Source organism: Triturus cristatus, chromosome 12, assembly GCF_964204655.1.
Source record: "Triturus cristatus chromosome 12, aTriCri1.1, whole genome shotgun sequence".
In the NCBI taxonomy this organism is placed as follows: domain Eukaryota; kingdom Metazoa; phylum Chordata; class Amphibia; order Caudata; family Salamandridae; genus Triturus; species Triturus cristatus.
Genome location: NC_140595.1, coordinates 159,535,228 through 159,556,066, shown reverse-complemented (window position 1 = coordinate 159,556,066; position 20,839 = coordinate 159,535,228). Strand labels below are relative to the sequence as shown.

The following is a 20,839-nucleotide window of genomic DNA, read 5'->3' as shown; positions in this document are numbered from 1 at the left end:
ACCATTAAAACAGCTATGGAACACATTTTAAAGTGCTTTACTCATGTTTTAAGTTTTAAATATGCGCTGATATGATGGAAAAATACAGGCTTTAAGGGAGTTAAAACCTTCATGCTTGGACATTAATATACTGGTCAGGCCAATAAAAGAACAGAACACCCTGTTAGCAACCCTATTGGCTGGTTCTGGTGGATGTACATCTAGAATGGCTTGATCTATCTGGGTTGTGTGAATATTTATGGCGTTTGAAAAGAACTGCGCAGGGCTGGAATGTTCAGGCTGGGAATGGGGCTGGACAGGACCAGGCTGGTTCTGTTTGGGGTTAAAGGGCTAGAATACTGTTTTTGGTGAATGTGTCTAGAATTGCTTTAAATTGGATGGGCTGGCTCTGAACGATGTAAAGGGTTACAGTGCATTGAGCAGGGACAGACCTGCTGGAATTGTGTAGGGTTTGAACCCTGGGTTGGACTAGCTGTTTCTGATGCTGTCAGTAGAGTTAGGATGTACTGGGTTGGATCAGGCACAAAAGAACAACGTGTAAAGCACACATTTTGCTTTTAGGCTTGCTGCACACCTTTTGTTAATAGAGCACGGCAGATTGTGTGACTTTTTGAAAGTTCTCATGTTAAATGCATCCCGTGTATTAGTATGTCGGGCTCTGCAATTAACATGAACACTTTCCAAAAGGCACGTAATCTGCCGCCCTCTATTAACAAAAGGCATGCAGCAAGCCTAGAAACATAACGTGTGCTTTTACAATCACTAAGATATGTTAGTGATTCTGAAAGCACGCATCCTGCTTCTGGACTTGCTGCATGCCTTTTGTTAATAGAGCGTGGCTGCGGGAAGATTGTGGACATTTTTTAAAGTATTCATGTTAATTGCTGCAATTAACATGTATACTTTAAAAAATGCACACAATCTGCCCGCAGCCACGCTCTATTAACAAAAAGCATGCAGCAAGCCCAGGGCTTTAAGTGGGCTGGGTCCTGCTGATGCTGAGTTTTTAAGTCGGTGCTGTGACAGGTCCCAATCAGGCTCTTAATTTTTGCCCTCACTCTTAGGGTAAAAAAAAATCTCAACTGCTGAAAGCCTTTGGTGTAACTTCAGAGGACTTTTTATAGATCATTTTAGAACTGAGGCATTTTCAATATATTTAACAAAGCTGTAGTTGTTGCTTATTTATCCTGTGCAACTAACAACCATTTGCAAAGTCAATAGTCCAGGGTTGTTGTAGGTATAATGTTACTTATTGTATTATATATCTGGATGCAATGACAGAGGCAGCACAATAACGGTCGGGTGGCACACTATGCTAAGCAAAGATTTTTAGCTTACGTGTTTTTACGCCATGCCCTTAATTACATCATGCAGGCCCCTTTGAGAGACCCCCCAGTTTTTTCATCCCACTTAAAGCCCTGAGCAGGCCTAAAAGCGCCATGCGTGCTTTCAGAGTCACTAACATATATTAGTGACTCAGAATGCACACATGGTGGACATCTATGTACATTCCCCCCTGCGTATCCAAGAAACCATCTTCAGAGTGGATAAGTGAACAATGATTATCATTTTTAAAGAGTGGAGTAACCCTCACCTTGGTAGAGCCAGCTCTGTTCTGTAGAGTCTTGACCTGATGACCTTGAATAATTCTTAAACAGATTATTGCAAATAGCATTCTCCTTTCATTTATTTAATCTGGGTAATGATGTGAGATTGTATTATAGACATTTTTTGACAAATGTGGTTTTGTTTCATGCAGCATCCATAAAAAATGTTTATTTTAGATTTAAACAGGATCTCGGATATGAGAAATGGGAGGATGTCACAGTGATTATTTGCAGTAGTGTTAGTGGGCTTCTACTGTGTTACAATATTGGAAAAATACATCACTATCCCTGAATATTAACTATAAACACATTTGGAATTTGAACCAGTGTGTCTGTGCACTGTTTGTGATCTGGCCAAAAGGACATGAGAAAGATGAAACTGGATCATAAATTCAAAGCTGATCCGCACAGAGGCCCTCAAAATATGTTTGGCCGAGACCGCTCAAAGTCCTTAAGATGTCCCTGAGCTGCCACTGTGTAGTTAGTTAGTAAAGAAGAGGTTCACTGGCACTGTGGAATGAGGCCGGTTGCCCCGTTTTCCTAATATATATATTAGTGTAGCTTTGTCGTGGTTGCATATGCTCTGCACCACACTTTCTCATTTCAAACATGACACAACCATTGTACGCCAGTCACCAATAAGAAGGCCACCCCCTGGCTGGACTGGCCTTAGCAGTTATCAGGTGTTTGCCTGGAAGGCTGGGGGTCAGTTTTGGAGAAGTGGGGGCCAGTTGTGTTACTGGGGCAGTTTTGCAGCGATGCTGCAATTTGGGCCCTCAGTAACAAAAGCACCAGTGCTGGGGACCGGGTTTAAGCAGTAGTGCTTGACACTTGCCCCCCCCCCTCCACCCCATCTCTGGTGGGAGCCAGTGTGGCAAAATTGCCAGCGCTACTTTGGGTTCCCAGTCCGGCCCTGCCTGCCCCATCAAACAGGCCTCCTCCGTTCCAGTACCTAGGTCATTTATCTGCACAATCAAGCAGGAACTCCAGTGTCAGAACCCTTGTTGCTGCACCCACACACGCGGTCGGGTTCTTGGCACACATTGCCGTGGCTGGAGCGCACAGAGACCTCACACTGCTGCACACAGAGGAAAAGAATTAGATGGAACATTGCTCTAGAGTAAACCTCATGGTGGATGAGGACCAAAAGGGCATAGCAAGAGCATAGGCTGGTGCAGTCATGACTCATGTGCGATTAATTGAGAAGTGAGAACTATTTGACTACTAATCCCAGACAAGTAGCTGCATGTACCTGGTTGATCAATCTTAAAACGGTCATAAAATCTAGCCGACTGCATCAATTATGTGTTGGACTCTGGGTTTCATGGTATTCATTTTTTTAACATCTCCATCTGTATTTATCCATATTTATTTTTGGCCATTTTATTGAATTTATCCATGTTTAGTTTGTTTTGAGAATAAATTGAGTCATAAAATGGCATATTTCTACACTTATTTAACTGATAAAGATGCACTCATACTTTGATGCCTGTCCCGTTTTAGCAAATTAAGCAGGCAAATATAACAAAACCTTAATCCAACAAGTAAATATTAGAGTTATATACAAATATATGTGAACATATTCCTATATTTAAGGGATTCTCATCCTGTTTATGAATCCACATGGTATTTATCTGCTTAGCAGTTGGCCTGGAAATCATGAAGGGCAACAAGGAGAATCACTCACATGAAGCACAGTTTTCTGTATTTTTCAGTTTCTAAAAATATATACAAACAGGAACTAGATTGCTTTCAGTCTGTATTTATCTGTAAAAATCAGTAAAAATGGAAAACTGGAAACCTTAATTATGTGACACGTTTCCAGTTACAGTTCCCTGACCAAAATCACTTAATTAGAGGAGTTAGACATTCGAGCCAGCACACTACACAGCATTTTCTAAATCAATGCACTGCTCTCCAGTCTACAGGGATGAGTAGGCCTCTATGAGTCCTGTAGGTTTCCCTTTGAAGTAGATTGACATAGTCCATAACTTCCTCCTTCTGGCTATTGAGGTTATCCTGTCCTGAGTCCTGACTCAGAGTCCCAACCCAAATGAGAATGGCTTGTAGTGCTATTGATGAACAACAAGAGTAAATTAATTTGTCCATTTTGTATAGTTTTATTAACTGAACAGACTGATCTGGTCTGATCTGGACTATGTAAGTAAATCCAGCAAAGTGTGAAAGGGGCAATCACATTCAGGCAGAATTACCCATTGGACCCCAAACATTGCAAATCAAAATCATGTTTACAAATTAGTTGAACAACACCCTCACTGTCTGCCACCACACAAATCATCATCATTCACACTCACTCTATATATCACTCATTGGTGCAATAGTCACCTGTTCCAACCATGGTACAAATTTGTCTATTGTATCTCCTCTTTTCCTGTGGAAGCAACAAACAATGGCAGTCATGTAAATGAATGGTCTTTACTGGGGTAGCCCAGCTTGGAAAATAAAAAATAAGGATAGCTAGGGGAGGCATAGTCTTCATGTACTTTACGCAAATGGGATGGCTTCTTCTGTGCACACTGTTCCAACTCCAATCCAGTCGATACATGTGAATAAATGGTGTGGCTGCATATGTCAGATACCAAATGTATAAATTAAATGTTCCTCTTGCTATATACTTTTTTTTCTGCAAAGCAGTTCGATGATAATGTGAAGGTTTTATTGTGGCCTACTCAGTCAGGGAACTAGAGTTTGTCCTTAAACTGGGGGGGTTCACCCAGAAGTTCAACTTTCCCAGGCAGAAATGTGAGGAAAACGTGATTTCTTTTAGCTAAATTTGAGGCTTGCAGGGGATTCTGAATAAGAAAACGTTGAGGAATCCATGCCAGCCACACCTCTCTGGACTCCCCCTGGTATCTAGTTGTCAGAAATGTCTGGGTTTGGTAGGTTTTCCTTCCAAAACCAGGTTGTTTTGTGATCGATAGTTTTGATGTCTCTACAATACGTTTTGGGCTCTTCCCTGTCGTGGGCTCTTGAACCATCAACCCAAGTGAAGTAGCATTTTTATCGGGAGATCTGGAGTATCACTTGGTGGTAGGAAATTCGGGCCAGCCCAGTGATCCCACAACTTTCCCACACAGATATGTGAGGATTATGTGTGTTTTTTTGTTTTGTTTTTGTTGGCTAAATTTCAATTCTGCAGGGATTCTGGGTAAGAAAGCATTGGGGGATCCACACAAGCCACTTCTCCCTGGACTGCCCCACTTGTTTAGCATTCAGAAATGTCTGGGTTTGGTAGGTTTCCCTAGATGGCTGCTGAGCCCGGGACCAAAACCAGGTTGTTTTGTGAATAATAATTTTAATGCCTCCACAATTCGTTTTGGGCCATTCTCTGTCAAGGGCACTAGGCCTACCCACACAAGTGAGGTACCATTTTTTTTATCAGAAGACTTGGGGGGAATGCTGGGTGGAAGGAAAATGTGGCTCATCTCTGATTCCAGAACTTTCCTTTTTTTTTTTTTTTTACTTTATTTTGATACTTAGCAATAACCAAAGAGAAGTTGTGGCGATCATAATTTAGACAAAAATGCAAAGCCAAACAAACATTGGAAGAAAGCACAAACCGATACATACCATAAGGTACACAGTGAAGAATGAAAATCCAAAGCAAAAGCAATTACTAATTAATTATGCAGCTCAAAGGGGAACGTAACGGCCAATAGATTAAGCTTCCCTTCATTGCTTGAGCCACTCCTCCACCGGAGCCTAGATCTTACGACCCAGCTCACGCCTCCTTCTCCCCCTTCTCAGAAACACAGAGGACTCCAAATTATAGAGAGCAAGAATCCTGGCTCTCAATTAAAGAAGATGGGGGCTTCGGGGCTCAATCATTGTGAGGTAATACACAACCGGATCAAAGACATTGTTATAAACAAAAAAGCAGAGACATATCTCATTCTTTCGAGCGACACAGTACATTCACACCTCATTATCACCATCTCTGGAGAGATGTTAAGCGAGATATTGAGCGTAGTGTTTATAAAACACTCAACATCAGATAAAAATACCCCCAGCTTTGGACAGGAGTAAAACATGTGAATATCATTGGCTGCTTGCAACCCACACCTGGGACAACAGTCACCCCCCATTTTGCAATTTTTGCCGGTGTGTAATATAAATCGAATATTGCCATATAGCTTTGGGTACATAAGCTACCGGAAACTAGGGCGTAGTTTGCTAAGTCTAGTGCCGGGCTAATGTCCACACCAGTCTTACCCAGTTTACCCCCCCACTTAACATTCTGTAATGCAAGATCGTCAGGGAAATCAGATAACAGATGCTGATACAATGTCCCTATTCTAGCCCTTCTTTGGATTAGTTCAAATAGAATGACCTTATCAAAAATATTAGAGGTTTGATGCTGGGTTTTGTCTATAAAACTTCTAATCTGCAAATATTTGAAAAAATCATGAATGTTAAGATGAAACTTATCCCTTAAAAAGGAGAAGGAGGCCATTTGTCCGCCAGTACCTAGATCACCAATGACTTTCAGCCCCGATAACTGCCACCTAAAAATAACCTGATCTTGAAAAATGGTAGGCAAGAGTCGAGCAGCCGTGAAGGGGGTATAAGAATTAATATTCGGAATTGACCATTTACGTCGAATTTTACGCCAAATTGAGAACATAGCCCCTATAACCTTGAACCTTGTTTTCTTGAAGTAACTCGGCTCAAGAATTCGTGTCAATACCCCTTTAGCAGCCTCCCCCAACCCTAGTTCATAAATAGAGGGTCTACTAGAGAGCAGAGCCTCAACACTGTCCCCCAGCAGTGGTACCCCAAAATGTTGAAGCATGGCGGACCAGTAGTATAATAGGAGATTTGGAACCGACCAACCACCACGATCCCCAGAGAGACACATCCATTTGGCTGCCCTGCGAGGGCGGCGGTATCCCCAAAGAAATCTATAATAGATCCTTTCGGCCCTGGCAAGACTTTGGTGTGACAACTCCAGGAGGATAGTTCTGAAGAAATAGAGAAACTTTGGGAGGACCAACATTTTAAAAACATTGCAACGGCCATATAAAGAGAGATGTAAGTAATCTGGTCTTTCCAGCTTGACATTGACCGATTCAATCACCGGGAAAAGATTTAGATCAGGGATATTGTGTACAAGAGCAGTGATTTTGACCCCCAGATATATTACTTCTGTAGCCACTGGAGCTTGAGAGGGACCCATGGCAGATGATTGAATGACCTGTGTTTTTGAGACATTCAGCCTATAGCCTGACAACCTGCCAAGCTGTTCTGCTAGAGTCTTTCAAGTAGAGAAGGCTGAGCCGACATCACTAGTTAAGACTACAATATGGTCCGCATATGCTAGTGTCTTATACTCTGTAGCATTGACCCTGACGGGCAAGATATCCAAGGTGCCTTCGATCTTACTAAGGAAGGGATCAATGCACAGAGCAAAAAGCAGGGGCGAGTAGGGACACCCTTGCCTAGTGGCCCTGCTGATGTTAAAGGACGCTGACACCAGACCAGAAATACGCAATGTTGCAGCGGAGGAAATATACAACGATTGGATAGCCTGGATAAATTTGGCACTGAAGCCCTTCCAACAAAGAACTGCCCATAAAACCCCCTAGGCGACCCTGTCGAACGCCTTCTCGGCGTCCAACAGGATCACTCCGAGGGGAGAGACAGTAACTTGAGCCCAATCCAATAATGCAATAACCCGCCGAACATGGTCGGTCGTTTCCCTACCCGGGATAAACCCGTGCTGGCGTAATGAAACCAGTGCGGTGATAACCAGCGCCAGTCTAGTGGATAAGATTTTAGAATATATTTTACTATCCGTATTTATCAGAGAGATAGGTCGAAAAGATGAGGGGTTTAACTCAGGCTTATCTTTCATCTTAAAAAGAACAATCGTGGTTTGACGCCACAAATCCGGTATAAGACCCCACTGTGCTGCCCTGAAAACTGATAAGATGTCCTGACGAATCTCCGGACAGAACGCCCTATAAAGTTCCAAGGGAATAGCGTCTGGACCAGCGACCTTGCCAGATTGAAGGCTTATCATCTTCGAATTGGCATGACATATTTATAAAAAATAACATTGGACCAGGATGCGAGGAAGAAGTTGGATTGGTGGATGGCCAAATTGTACTGTTGGGATGAAAGGGACGTTTTTGAGGAGGTACCGTAGTTGGTGATATTCGGATGTGAGTCTTTACAGTTGGGGAGCAAGATGTGATGCTCTGACAACAGGCGGGATATGGTCTTTGGAGGAGAAGATGTATATCAATTACCTGGAATTGCTGGCAGGTTCCTTTGCTGTGAAGAGTTTTGTGAAGGATTAGATTATGTTTTTTTTTAATATGGACAACGTGTCATTGGTCCGGTATGTGAAAAAATTAGGAGGTCCTCGGTCAAAGGCATTAGTGGATGTGGCGAGAGATTGTTGGCATTTTTTGTCTGAGTCAGAATGTCCATGTTCAGGCTGTGCATATTGCAGGATTGAGCAATTTATTGGCGGATTAGAATTCAAGGAAACAATTGGAGATTGGACACGGAACTTTTCAGCATGCTGGGGTTTATTTATGTCGGATTTTTGTGCAAGCTGTTTGAATGCACAGGTTCCAGTTTTCTTCAGTTAGAAAACGGAACCCAGAAGCCAATGCAGTGGATGCATATTTGCATTTTGCAGTTTTGGAGTTTGGTTGAAATTATGCGTTCCCGCCATTTTCTATGATTCAGAGATTGGTGTTGAAAGTGATCAGAGACCAGGTGGAAGTGCTTTTTGTGGCTCTTTTTTACCTGTCTCAGGTGTGGTTTCCATATTTGATGAGTTTGTTGATAGATAATCCAGATGTTTTTCCATGTTTCCCTGGGTCCTTGGGGAATCCAGTGGGGGAGAGTCACAAGTTAGTGCATCAAGGACATCTTCAGTTGATGGGATGGATGATTTCAGGAGAGTTTGGCAACTGTCAGCCTTATCATCAGATGTTGCGAAGCTCATCAAGGGGTCTTGGGCACCAGGTACAATGAAAGCATATAGAATGGAATGGAAAATATGGGTTTGTTAGTTTTCTAAGAGAAATTTGGATCCTCTTTTGGCATCTGTAGTAATGTGGCTAATTATTAGCAGATTATTTTAAGATGGAAGTTCTTAAAGCCCTGTGCATTTAAAAAGATCGAGAATTTCTGCAGGCCATATGCTGGTGGATGGACTGTCAATAGGGCATGATGAGATAGTTTAAAGACTGAATCGGAGCCTTTGTTTGAAGATTGCTCCGGGGTCGAATATTATTCATTTTGAGATGTGGATTTGGTTTTGAAGTAGTTGGCACATAGGGGAGAAAATGAGGTTTGGTCCTTGAATGATTTGTCTTTGAAGTTGGCTATGTTACTTTGTCTAGTTTTTTTCGGGCCGGTTTCGGACATTAGAGCATTGGAGGTTTCTTAAGGGATTTATTATCCAGAAGGTGTACGTTTTTTCATAAGGAGACGGACTAAGACTATGTCAAGAATATATTTTAACCCAGCATGGGGGAAAAGTAAGTTTTGTGTACAAAAGGTTTGAGAAGTCATTGTTATTCTCAGAATTTGATTTCATTTACATACCCCCACAAGACAGTTTCTAGTCCTACTTTAGGGAGATGGGTTAAGGAAGTCATAAAAAGAGCGGGAATTGATATTTGTTGATTTGAGGCCCTTTCTGCTAGGGGCCCTATGGCCTCTAAAGCTTTTTTTGGTAGGTAGAAGTTTAAGTGGGATTCTTGTTTCAGTGGAGTGGCCATCTGATTCGTTGTTTAAGGCTTTGAACATGTATAATATTTGCTTCCGTGCCTTGCCGTAAAATTCATATTTTCCACAACTGGGGTGTGTAGAAAATCATGATTTTATTAAAAACACGAAGGCTAATATTATCCATCCCAAGTTACTTCCGACCATGATGATTTTTGTTTTGTTTCAGGACAAGTTTAATGTCCGCATTGGTGTGTGGACGATGGTGGATTATAGCTGGAGGAAAACTTCAAGGTGAGTCAATGAAGTGGATCCCCGTTTTTGAAGAAGGACGTTGTTCATTTGGTGCAAAAAGGAAGGAAGATGGCTGCATGCACAGAGTATTTATGCATGTTTGGAAAACAAAAAGCTTCTGATTCTGTTTCAAAGTTCTATCTATGTTGCTGCTGTGTGAGGTCAATAAAGAGGATATATACATAATATTAGCCTCCGTGTCTTTAATAAAATCATGATTTTCTACCTACCTCAGTTGTGAAAAATCTAAATTCTCCCACTCAGTTACATAATTCTCTGCCTCCACAGGCCAGAACTCTAACAGTATGGTGGAGTGGATGATATCTGGTATTGCACAATCCCATTTAAGCCTCTTCAAGTTTTCAGATTGAGGTCATTCCAGTAGGCATTTTCCTGCCCGATGACAGGCATTTGAATTGAGTACAAAGGTTTGACGACAGCTATCATCTTTTGTTTCTGATTTTCTATTTGGAATGTGCTAATAAGCTTTAATAATGATTTGCTTGCTATTGTATAATCCAGGAGTGAACGACTAGTCACTGAAGTATGCCTCAAGTTTGCTGGATCCCACCAAGTGACATAATTGAGGAAAGCACTTCCCCCATTTGTCTCTTTTAGATTTGATGGTCAAGACCTTTTTGGGATGTTCATTGAAAGTTTTGCAAGTTTACCACTTCCCCCATCTTCATTGTCTATCATGTTATTAACCAATCTGCATTGGAGTGTTTGAAGTTTAACACTAAAATTAGATTCTGTAATGTTTCCATAAACTTTCACTTCTCCCTTGGTAATGAGTTATTATCGATGTTTATGAAAAATAAGGTTTTTGGGGCCATATGTAGGTAAATTACATTTACCGATTCTTAAATACCGAATTTTACCGATTCGGTATTTGTGAATCGGTAAATGTAATGTAGGTAAAAAAATACCGATTCGGTAAGTGTCGGTATTTTAGAATTGGTATTTACCGATTCGGTAATGGTAACCTGTATCTCATTGATTCCTATGGGCCAGGAGGCCCATAGGAATCAATGGGAAGCCAGTTACCATTACCGAATCGGTAAATACCAAATCGGTAATGGGGGGAGCTCAATCAAGGGTGGCAGGGTGTCACATTGACACCCTGTTGCACCCCTGATTCCTGCATGTGTGCACATGTGGCACACATACATGCCCTAGGGGCATGTATGTCTGCCACATTGCACACTTCACAGTGCACAAAAATGCATTTTTACACCTATTCGTCATTTACCACCAACTTTTAGTTGGTGGTAAATAACGAATCCCCACACCCACCACACAGTCCCCCTACATCTCATTTCTGTATTCGGTATTTACCGAATCGGTAAAATTACCGATTCGGTTATTTTACCGATTCGGTAAATTACCGAATACAGAAATTATCCCCCTACATAGCAAAAGCCTAAATACCGGTCGGTAATGGTATATTTACCGAAATTTGGCCGTTACCGACCGGTATTAGGCTACCTACATGAGGCCCTTGGTGTGGTAACATCCTGTTTTTGATTTGTATCACCAAGACCCAGGGTTCGTTCACTTCTGTATGGGTAACTTCTAATTGAAGTTGATAGGAAAAGTATATTGTTTAGCCCTCTTTTTGATGTCCTTTATTTTCTGTTCTAGTTACGTGATTATGATTTTCAATAGATCCTATCATAGGGTGATCCTGTCCACATCAGGTTTCATACAATATTATTATATGAAACTGTTTGCAATAAGTTACCTACCTCTAGGTTTTGTGCAATACTGGTGATTCCTCCTACATTTGCAGAGTTGTGCAAAGGTGTATACTTGATGTTAGCATAGGTTTTGTAGTGGAAGGATATCTGTCTAGTAACAAATACTATGCCTGGATAAAGTTTAAAACTCTTCACATATTCGATGTGTGTAGTAAAGAGCGGCATATGTGAAATGTTTGCAAAATTAGGAGAAATTAAAAGATTTCTCTCACTATATGCCTGCATTGATGAGGTGTTATTGTTTGGTGCAAAGCCATGTCTACTATTGGTATTATTTAGTGTTTTGTATCAGAAACCATGGATGCTATCTTAGGAATGTATATTCACAATCCATGGGGGTACACTATTGACACAAACTGACACAGCGCTATTTGCATTATTGCACAGACTAATTTTCAGTGCAAGTAAAGTTTTATGCAGGAAACTAAATAAATTGGCAACTTCACCAGTTTGTGTCACTTTTTGTGACTTTGCACCAGCACAAAGTGTTGATAAATCTTCCCTTAGACCTTTGATACCTGTACCCACAGGAGTAGTGAATGCATGGGGCTAGATACAGTAAGTCTGTTAACAACTACTCAAAAGCGTTGTTGATGCCATAAGACTTACTGAAGTTACAAGGCATTATCACTTAAAGTGACTAAGGTTTTTTCTTTTTCTAAAAGAGGAACACACTTTGGGTTTACATTTATTGTGAGTAATACAAGAACTAGCTCATCTCCAAGAAGACCTTCTGTATGGATATCCGTATCATGCTTTCCCTTAAATCAAGTGAAATGCTTTCCTCTTCCCGGTAGCTTTCCCTTGGGCTGATTGAGTGAAGGGAGACAGCCACACCCCTATTCAGAAGACCTTAATGCAGGGCTGGACTGGCCGTACCGGGCATCGGGCGTTTCTCCGGGAGGCTGGAAGGGTGTGGGGGCAGTTTTGCAGTGGTGGAGGCTGGTTTTGTTACTTGGGGCTGGTTTTGCAACTGTGCTTTAATATTGATTCGGAGTAACAAAAGAAGCAAGCAAGCATTTCCAGACACCCGGCGCCAGGCAGTGCTTTCCCAGGGGCTGGGCCGAGGAAATTGCCAGGGCTGATTTGGGTTCCCAGTCTAAACCTGCCCTGATGGTATTACAGGTTGGGAAGGATTTGTACAGAGAGAAGAGCTACAGATCAGGAGTAATGCAGACAGAAAATACAGCAGCATGAGGGGGTCGTGCATGTGTTTGTGTCCAGCAGTTTATTGGTGGTTGTAGTCAAGTACTGTCCAAGGCAAGGCCTGAGAAGCATTGTCCAGTGGCTCCAGCTGCTTCTCCCTCACATGTATCTTGAAACAGACTAGTGATAGTTAATTCTAGTAGTGGTTAGGGACAGACTTGTAAATGGCTAAACAGTTTTCCACAGCCTGTTCTCTCTCCAAGCTTTGTGACGCATATGTTGGTGTCCCCCTCCTGTGCCTTCTTGGGGTAGATAAGAAGGCCAGGCGACTACACAGGAACACAGTCTTGGTCCCGCTTCTTTGCATCATCCAAGACAAGAACAAAAGGAACTTGATAGGAGAAAGTTGGCTAGTCTAAGTATAGTGTTGTCTCATGCCAATCACCCACAGCCTACTTAAAGGTACAGCCTCAAATTACCAACAACAAAATATTCTTTAACTGTATTTTACTGCTTTGACCTATCTTAATATTATATTGGTCTAAATGTATTTCAGAAAGACTCATTTGAAATTGTATGTTGAGATGATAACTTGTGACATATTTCAGAAGCTGTTTTATTGAGTTTGGCACTGGAATGGAAGTTTAATAACCATCTCCTTCTTCCTTCACACCTTCCCGTGTACTCTGTTCTCTTCCTCCCATTTGTTTTTCTTTCCTGTCCTTACCTTTCTTACTAAATACCCCTCTTCTCATTCTGTCTCAAAGCTTCCTGCTCCTGTGCCATTGGTCCCGCCATCCCAAAGACCCCTCAACCAACAGGACTGGTTCCATGGGGCAATTCCTCGCCAGGAGACCCAAGCGTTGCTGACCAGAGATGGGGACTTCTTGGTTCGAGAAAGTCATGGGAAGCCCGGAGAGTATGTCCTGTCCGTGATGGCTTCTGGGCAGTGCAGGCATTTCATCATTCAGTTTATCAACGTGAGTACCGAGAAAGACAGGTGTACAGCGCAGAGCATATGCAATGGCTATCGTGCCACCTTCTTGCAGTAACAGGGGCCACATAGAGATTTCTGAAGAGTGAGACACAGGAAATGTTACAGAAAGTACTTTGTGATAACTGATCTAGAGTGTTGCTGGCAGGAAATCCCTATCTCACTGTTGTGTATTTGCAATGTCTGTGTATATACAAGATGAAAAGCTGACTTATTAAGTGTTCACCACCAGGGTGGCAGAGCTTACTCTGCAAAAGTGGGCAGCACATATTAGGGTCGCTCAGGGGTCTCCAACAGTTTGATCGTGAGCTACCAGTAACTCGCAGGCTATCACTGAGTAGCTCGTATACATCTGCTCACTTGATAGGGCAGTTGCTTAACACACTGGACAATTTTCTGTGAGGGTACAACAGATAGTGCAGGATGTTGTAACATAACCTCTTAACAATTCTTTATTTACTTATTTTTCACCATTCCTTTCTGCTACTCCTTCCGTCTTTCCTTTTTACCTGCTTCCATGCCTCTTTCTAATGTATCTATTTATTTTATCCCCTTTCTTTCTTCATTTATGTTTACACTACTTTTATTTCCCTACTTCTTTTTCTTTCAATCCCTTTTTGTCTAGCCTTTTTCAATGTCTTTTTTTCTTCTTGGCTTTATTTTACTCTTGCCATTTTTTCTCAAGTTTTTTCTTATTTTCTCATTTATACTAGGGGTGGGCAGTAAACTCCACTCTCTGGTGGATTTTGCAGAGTTCTGGCCACTCCACTTAGACCATGAAGTTTTGGAAAAACTCCACCAACCGCTGTGTGGCAGAGTTTTTCTTTGCGTGTGGCTCACCAACGTTAAGTTGGTTAGCAAGAAAATCGAGCGCTAGACCACCTCCCGGTGAGATTGCTCAGTGCAGGCAGTCGTGGCATTGCCTCCACTGCTCGCGTTGAGAAAGCTGCTGCTCATTTTGACAAACCTGCCACTCAAGTATAAAATCTACTTGAGCGGCAGAAAGAAGCAGAGGCCTCTAGCGCACATGTGGTGTCGTTCATGCTGATTTTACAGCGCGGTACAAGCTCCCGGCACTAAAAATCAGCGCAACATACTCAGTCTCATGCAGAACTCCTCAGAATCTCTCCGTTTTTAGGTAAGACCGCGAGTTCTGGTCACTCCTAATTTACATCTCATTTATACCTCTACTTCATTCATACTTCCATTTTCTGCTTATTTGTTTCTTTTTTCATTCTTCTTCTATTCCAGTCACTTTATTTCTTCTCTTTTTTTCTCTGCTTCTTTTTCTTTCCAGTTCTTTCTACTTCACCTTTCTTACTCTCCTCCTTTCTCTCAATAATTATATTCTTTGTTCTTTCATTCTTTCTGGTTTTCCTCAGTTTTGTCTTTCTCTTTTCTTTATTTATCTTCCCTTCCTGCGTCCTCTCTTGATTTCTCTTCTTTTCTGCTTCCTTCCTTTCTTTTGTCCTACGTGATCTTCCTTCTGTGTCTTCATCTTTCCTTCGCTTATTCTTTCTGAATTTCGCTTTTTCTTGTTTTATTTACATATTGTACTCTTCCTTTTTTCTCCTTTCTTCCTCCACTATTGTTCTTTTTCCATGTCTCTCCTTATTTGTTTCTTAATTTTCTTTTTTCTTGTCTTTCTATGTCTTTTTTCTTATTTTTTTCCTTTCCCTGGCCTCCATCCTTTTCTCATTCTGTCTCTTGCTTAGTTTTCTTTTTCTTTGTTGTGTTTGTCCTTCTTTGTTTTTCTACGTCTTCCTTTATCTTTCTTTCTTCCTCTCCTTTCATTCATTCTTTCCATTGCTCTTTTTCTTCTTTCATTTTCTTCTTAATTTCTTTCTTTCTTCATCTCCTTTGTTTCTTTTGCTCCTTTCTCTGTTTAGTTTTTCATCATGCCATCTTTTCTTTTGTTCTTTTTTACCCCTGTCTTTCTCATTCTGATTTTCCATTCTTTCTCTTACAATTTTTCTTATGCTATCATTCATTCTTTGCCTTTTTCTCTCTTCCTTTTCTTTTTTTCTTTCACATTCTCTGCCTTTCTGTCTCTCTTTTTCTCCTGTTCATTGTCTTTAGATCACAGGGGCAAAACTGACTCTTAGGAACCCCAAATGTAAACCTTTTGCGATAAAGCTCCTGTGCAATTAATGCTTTAAATTATTTGACCTTGTTCTACCTTTTTTCATACTCCTATATTAGGCAGTGGCTCATGGCAGGTTCCCAGGGTCGGAAGTACCTCTCACTACATGAAAGATTGGAGACCCCTGGGGTAGACCATTACTGAGAATGCTCTACCAATACTTTTTGCTGATAATGGAATTTCCTGTAGAATGTTAGGGCGCTCGAAATGTAGCCACCAAAGTAGAGTTTCATTGTCTGTGCCACATACCTACTCTCCCTAACATGTTTTGGGTATACCCCAGCAAGTTAAGTACACTTTGCCTATGCGGCCTGCTCCCTGGCAGCCTTTCACTCAAGAAATTACCTCACACACGGTGGCGTCTTGATCACCATAGATCCGGCAGTTGATCCCACCACCATTAGCGAGAGGGTTATCTCCACACCTTGGTGGAGTCAATGACTAAATTATAGGAATCACCACCAGGTGAAAAGTTGCTGTCCACAAAACTCCAAATCCTTATATAGCCCACCGGTATTATGGTATTTCCACTGTCTGTTTTGGTGGGTTTTAAATGCCTTTATGAGTGAGTGAGCTAGTGTGTGAGACTTGTAAAGGGCAGCACCTCTATATGCATCACATCTAAGCACAACCTAAAGGAGAAAGTAGCAGCATGTTGGCTAGACAGGTTGGGCTTTCTGTTACTTTCTAAAGGCCATAGGGCTTACTTCAGTTTTGATACTGCCATTGAGAGTGCGCTATATTGGCGGGTCCCAGAACTGTGAAACTACACTCGCCTTTGGATCCCGGGATTAGGAGTAATTCGCTATTATTGGGAGAAAGGAGTTTGTCCAGGACAAATGAGTGGGTTGCATAGAGGGTACTTGAAGGTCACACTAGCTTCTACCCAACTGTTACAACTATCAGTGCTAAATTTTGAGCCAGTGGTTGCTGGTGGGGCCCACCGGCACTTCTTTTTGGGGACCAGCACTTGTATTTTCCTCATCAGTTATTGACCACAAGCAAAATTGGGAAAAACACACACACATGACAGAAGGAGGTAGAGAACGACGGAAAAACTGGCACAAGGGACCTGTGAGCATGAGAGCCTGCAAGAGTGAGATAAAGGGGCAACAGTGTCTGTTAGCGAATAAAAGAGGACTGAGGTGAATTCAACACTACGTAGCCTTGGTATTCAATGCATCAATCTTTAATAGCACGGCTGGGGCAGAACATTGGCCACAGACACTCATTCTTTTACAAATTAAGAACTGCCTACTATTATCTATTAGTTCAAATCACTGAGCATGCAACATGCAAAAATTACTCTTTTACAGAGTTCTAACAAACAGAATAGAATATTTCATGATTCCAAGTGCCTCACAGGAGTTGGTGGCATTTATTAAACCTAATAAAATTCTAAACTGCATGAATCAGAATTTACCTGATACCATACTTTAGTATTTAAAAATGAACCATAATATGTGAATTGTTGTGTTTTCTGCACCAAAATGTGCTGCATGTTCCGGTATTTCGCAGGTATTTTCCCCAAGCAAATATCTCACGTTTGACTTCCTTTCAATACCTACCTGGGCAAAATTGCAGGGGCGCACATCTGACCCTGGTAAACTCTGCACATCTCACCGCACTCGGCCTTACACACTGACCGGTTCTGCTGATACATCTGCTGGCATCATATAGGAGGTGCATTGAACACAACATTTATGATTGTTTAAACATTGGATTAAATTTTAGCAGAATTTATCCCTCGTGGGACGGAATTACAACCACATTGAATAATCTTCTTTTCCAAAAGACAGAGCCTTGAAAAAGTCGCGGGATATTGCCCGATGTGCGACGAAACACGTGCTTATGTCCTAAGGAAAAATGTTTTCAGCCTGAAGAAATACTGGATCAAATAATCAAGAAAACTTACATATGTCTATGATATTTTGTGCCTACTTGCTTGCCTTTATCTGACCTACAAAATGTATTGCTTTAAACGTGTGCTAGGTTTTTGCTGTTAAAATTTGAATATATTTGTTGACCTTGGTCACAAAGTTTTGAGGAGTTAGGTGGTTTCTCCTCACCCTGTCAGCACCGTTACCCAAATATTATCATTTCTGAATAATTTGAATTTGTGTTATTCTCCTGTGTGGCGCCCTGTGAACCTACAATATACATACCACCATTTCTAGTTAGTATCTGCACAACTCATAATTCAAACCCAGTGCAAACAGGGCTGTGTGCAGGGTTTTTATTTATCCATCCATCCATCCCATTTGTACTCATGGCCAGCGACTTGTGGGTAATGCTGCATAGGCCTACTTATTTGAAAACCAGTCATTAGCAAAGGCAATAGCAGAGGCGTAGCTAGAGCTTGTGGCGCCTGGGGCTATCCTTCAGATTGCCGCCCCCCTGGGGGGGGTGCTGGAGAAAAAGGATGGCGAGCACCTGAAAGAGGTCAGAGACACACGTAGTATCGCCGCTAATAGTTACCTCGATCATGCAAGTTACATGCACATACATGACACGGTCCAGGGCTAGACAGCCCCTGTCCCCAAAATATTGCCGCCTGGGGCGGACGGCCCCCACCTAGCTAGGCCGCTGAAGGAAAAGCAGAAGGAAACCCAAAACTTACATCAATTCTACCTACTCTGCTTGTGACATCTCACTCATAAAATCACAGCTTGTGCAGGACCCTTGTCCCCTGTCCCCTATCTACCCCGTCCGTGACCTCAGCAATGTCTGCAGACCGGTCCACCAAACTGGGTTTGACCACGATTCCCCTGGCAGGACCTTCAGGATACTACAGGTGAGTCCAATGCACCTGATCACTAGACTAACTTGAGTTCTGTAGTTGGGGCAGTACCAGTCCTGCAGTGAAAGCCTTCTCACTCCACCCAAGCCCCCTATGAGAGCTCAGTAGCCGCCATCCCACGTGCCCCTCCCAGGAGAGAGCAGTGGAGCCATCCACTGCCCCAGCCGCAGAAGAACTACATACCCTGACCTCACCCATCCCAGGAGAGAGCAGTGTAACCATTCTACTCCTCCCTCCCGCCAAACAGAGAGCATTCAACACCAACTCAGGGTCGCCTACGGTCACTACAGTATAGTAATGTGAGTTTTTAAAGACTGTCAGTGCTCCGAAAGCATTTCAATAAGCTGGAGTGTCAGGCCAGAGAATGCAGTAGAATGTGAAAAATTCAGTTTTTACCAGGACAGAAGGGGGATCTGACCCGTGGCCCAGCGTAGAGACAGCCTTGACCCTGCACCTGTCACTACAGACAGCCCCATGCCCGCAAAAAAGATGTAAAAATCGATAGAAATATTTTCCTATTTTTGTGGGGGGAAAAGGGTATACTAGGAGGGGACAACCCACGGAATCTGCAGAAGGAACCGTGGCAATGTATACTAATAACAGTTTAGTTTCCCAATGTAATATTAAAATGAATTGCACCCAAGGTGCCTCGTTTCAATATTCCTGAAAGTTTAGAAAGGAAAGTAATTGAATGTGAGTCCTGATATCATGGTATGTGCCTGTCCTCACAAACATCTCTTGTTAGCACATGAGTAATGCCAAGGTCTCTGCACTTTCATATCGCCCGCGCTCTTTTTGTGTGTGTTACTAAGAACACGCAGGTGTTGCTTGCCACATTCACTCTTCAGCTGTAAATGTCCACTTCAGCACAGACTTACTTTGCTGAGCTGACGCTGTAATCAAAAACAAGCACTGGCAAAGCCAAAAGGTCTTGCTTCTGAGAGCTATTGATTTGGCAATGCTTTGTAGCCATGCTGTACAGCATTGCAGATGCTTTGCAGTGTGGCTAAAACTAATTTTAAATGGCACTAATACACAGCCAGGGCTAATGCACTTTTACCCGATACTTCCCCTTAAACTATCCCAACCATCAGATATCCCAATCTTCCCTCACACTGTCCCCTTCTACCTTCAATCTAGCACTTCTATGCTCAAATGATCCCCCCTTTCAACCTAACCTCCTTCACCCAAACTGCACCAAAACAACCTCTCCAACACCAAAACTACCCCATCTTCTCGCTACCCCATACTTTTAGACTACCTCTCCACTCAAACTACTTCCTATTGTCAAAGAACTCTGCCTACAGTCAGAGTATCTCCACTTACTACCTTCTAGAACAAAGTCACCCCTTCAAACAAACTACCCCTACCTTCATGCGAACTCCACCTTCAAACTACCCCTCCAATGCTGAAACTACCTCCAGTTGTAAAGTATTCCCTTCCAACTTCCTCCCCAGCACCGAAGCTACCCTATATTTTGTCACATCCCTCCTGACCTCTAAATACTTCCAACTTTCAAACTGTCCCCACTTCCTACTACTCCTATACTCAGTCTCCCAGTATCAACTTACCCTGCGCACTCAGCAGGACCCATTTTACCTGAGCAAATCTTCGATGTCACAAAGTCAGCCTCAATACCCCATGCCCCTTCCCTTTCACTATACCAAGGATTTCTAGAACTGGGCTTATTTACTGATATTGAAATTCACCCTCTCTCCTCTTACATTTTATTATTCCATAAATTATAATATATATGTAACAACATAATGTTGAGTAATCTAATTCTAGTCGCGTAGCACAAAACCCCTTAGAATTCTTGTAAAGTGGGTGTAATGGGGTAGGAACCACACCAACAGGCCTAGAACTCCAAACAAAGCCATATCAACCTAACTAAAGCCATACAAACTAGCATAGCCCAGTACAAACAACAGACAATGGGAAATGCCAAAATATTTCAAAGCATATTAGGTGTGATATTTGCTCAAATTACACACAGTGCCTAATTTACCCTTAGGAGTCTGTCTGCACAAAAGAATTACATTCGAGGGTTTACTCAAAACACAAAACTCATACAAAGTATTGTTTCTCTGTCTTTGCATAAATTAAAAATCATATTTGTCACAAATAACAGAGTTATTTGCATGTGTGTGGCTGATGCCATCATTGTGGCACAATGCGCAGTAAATACAATGCAATGCTAATTTTGGTTGTGCAAGGGAGACTATTGCACATAGTTGCATAGTGTGAATCTTGGTAAATCTGCTCACAAGTGTACTGAATTTAGAACGTGCTAGATCAGTAAATGCACACAAACATAATGACCCCTTCAACACCCAAACTACTCCATACTCCTACTACCTCTGCCTTTTATTAACCCATCCTATA

The 20,839-nt window shown here is 42.0% G+C and overlaps 1 protein-coding gene across 1 annotated transcript in view; it reads left to right on the top strand.

Annotated features, from left to right (window-relative positions):
- LOC146772971 (tyrosine-protein kinase Fer-like) overlaps positions 1 to 20,839 on the top strand; it is a 198,768-nt gene that overhangs the window by 65,974 nt on the left and 111,955 nt on the right. The window contains exon 2 of the mRNA XM_085639970.1: positions 13,285 to 13,497. Within this exon, the coding sequence (XP_085496096.1) occupies positions 13,285 to 13,497 (213 nt within the window). The remainder of the gene's footprint in view (positions 1 to 13,284; positions 13,498 to 20,839) is intronic.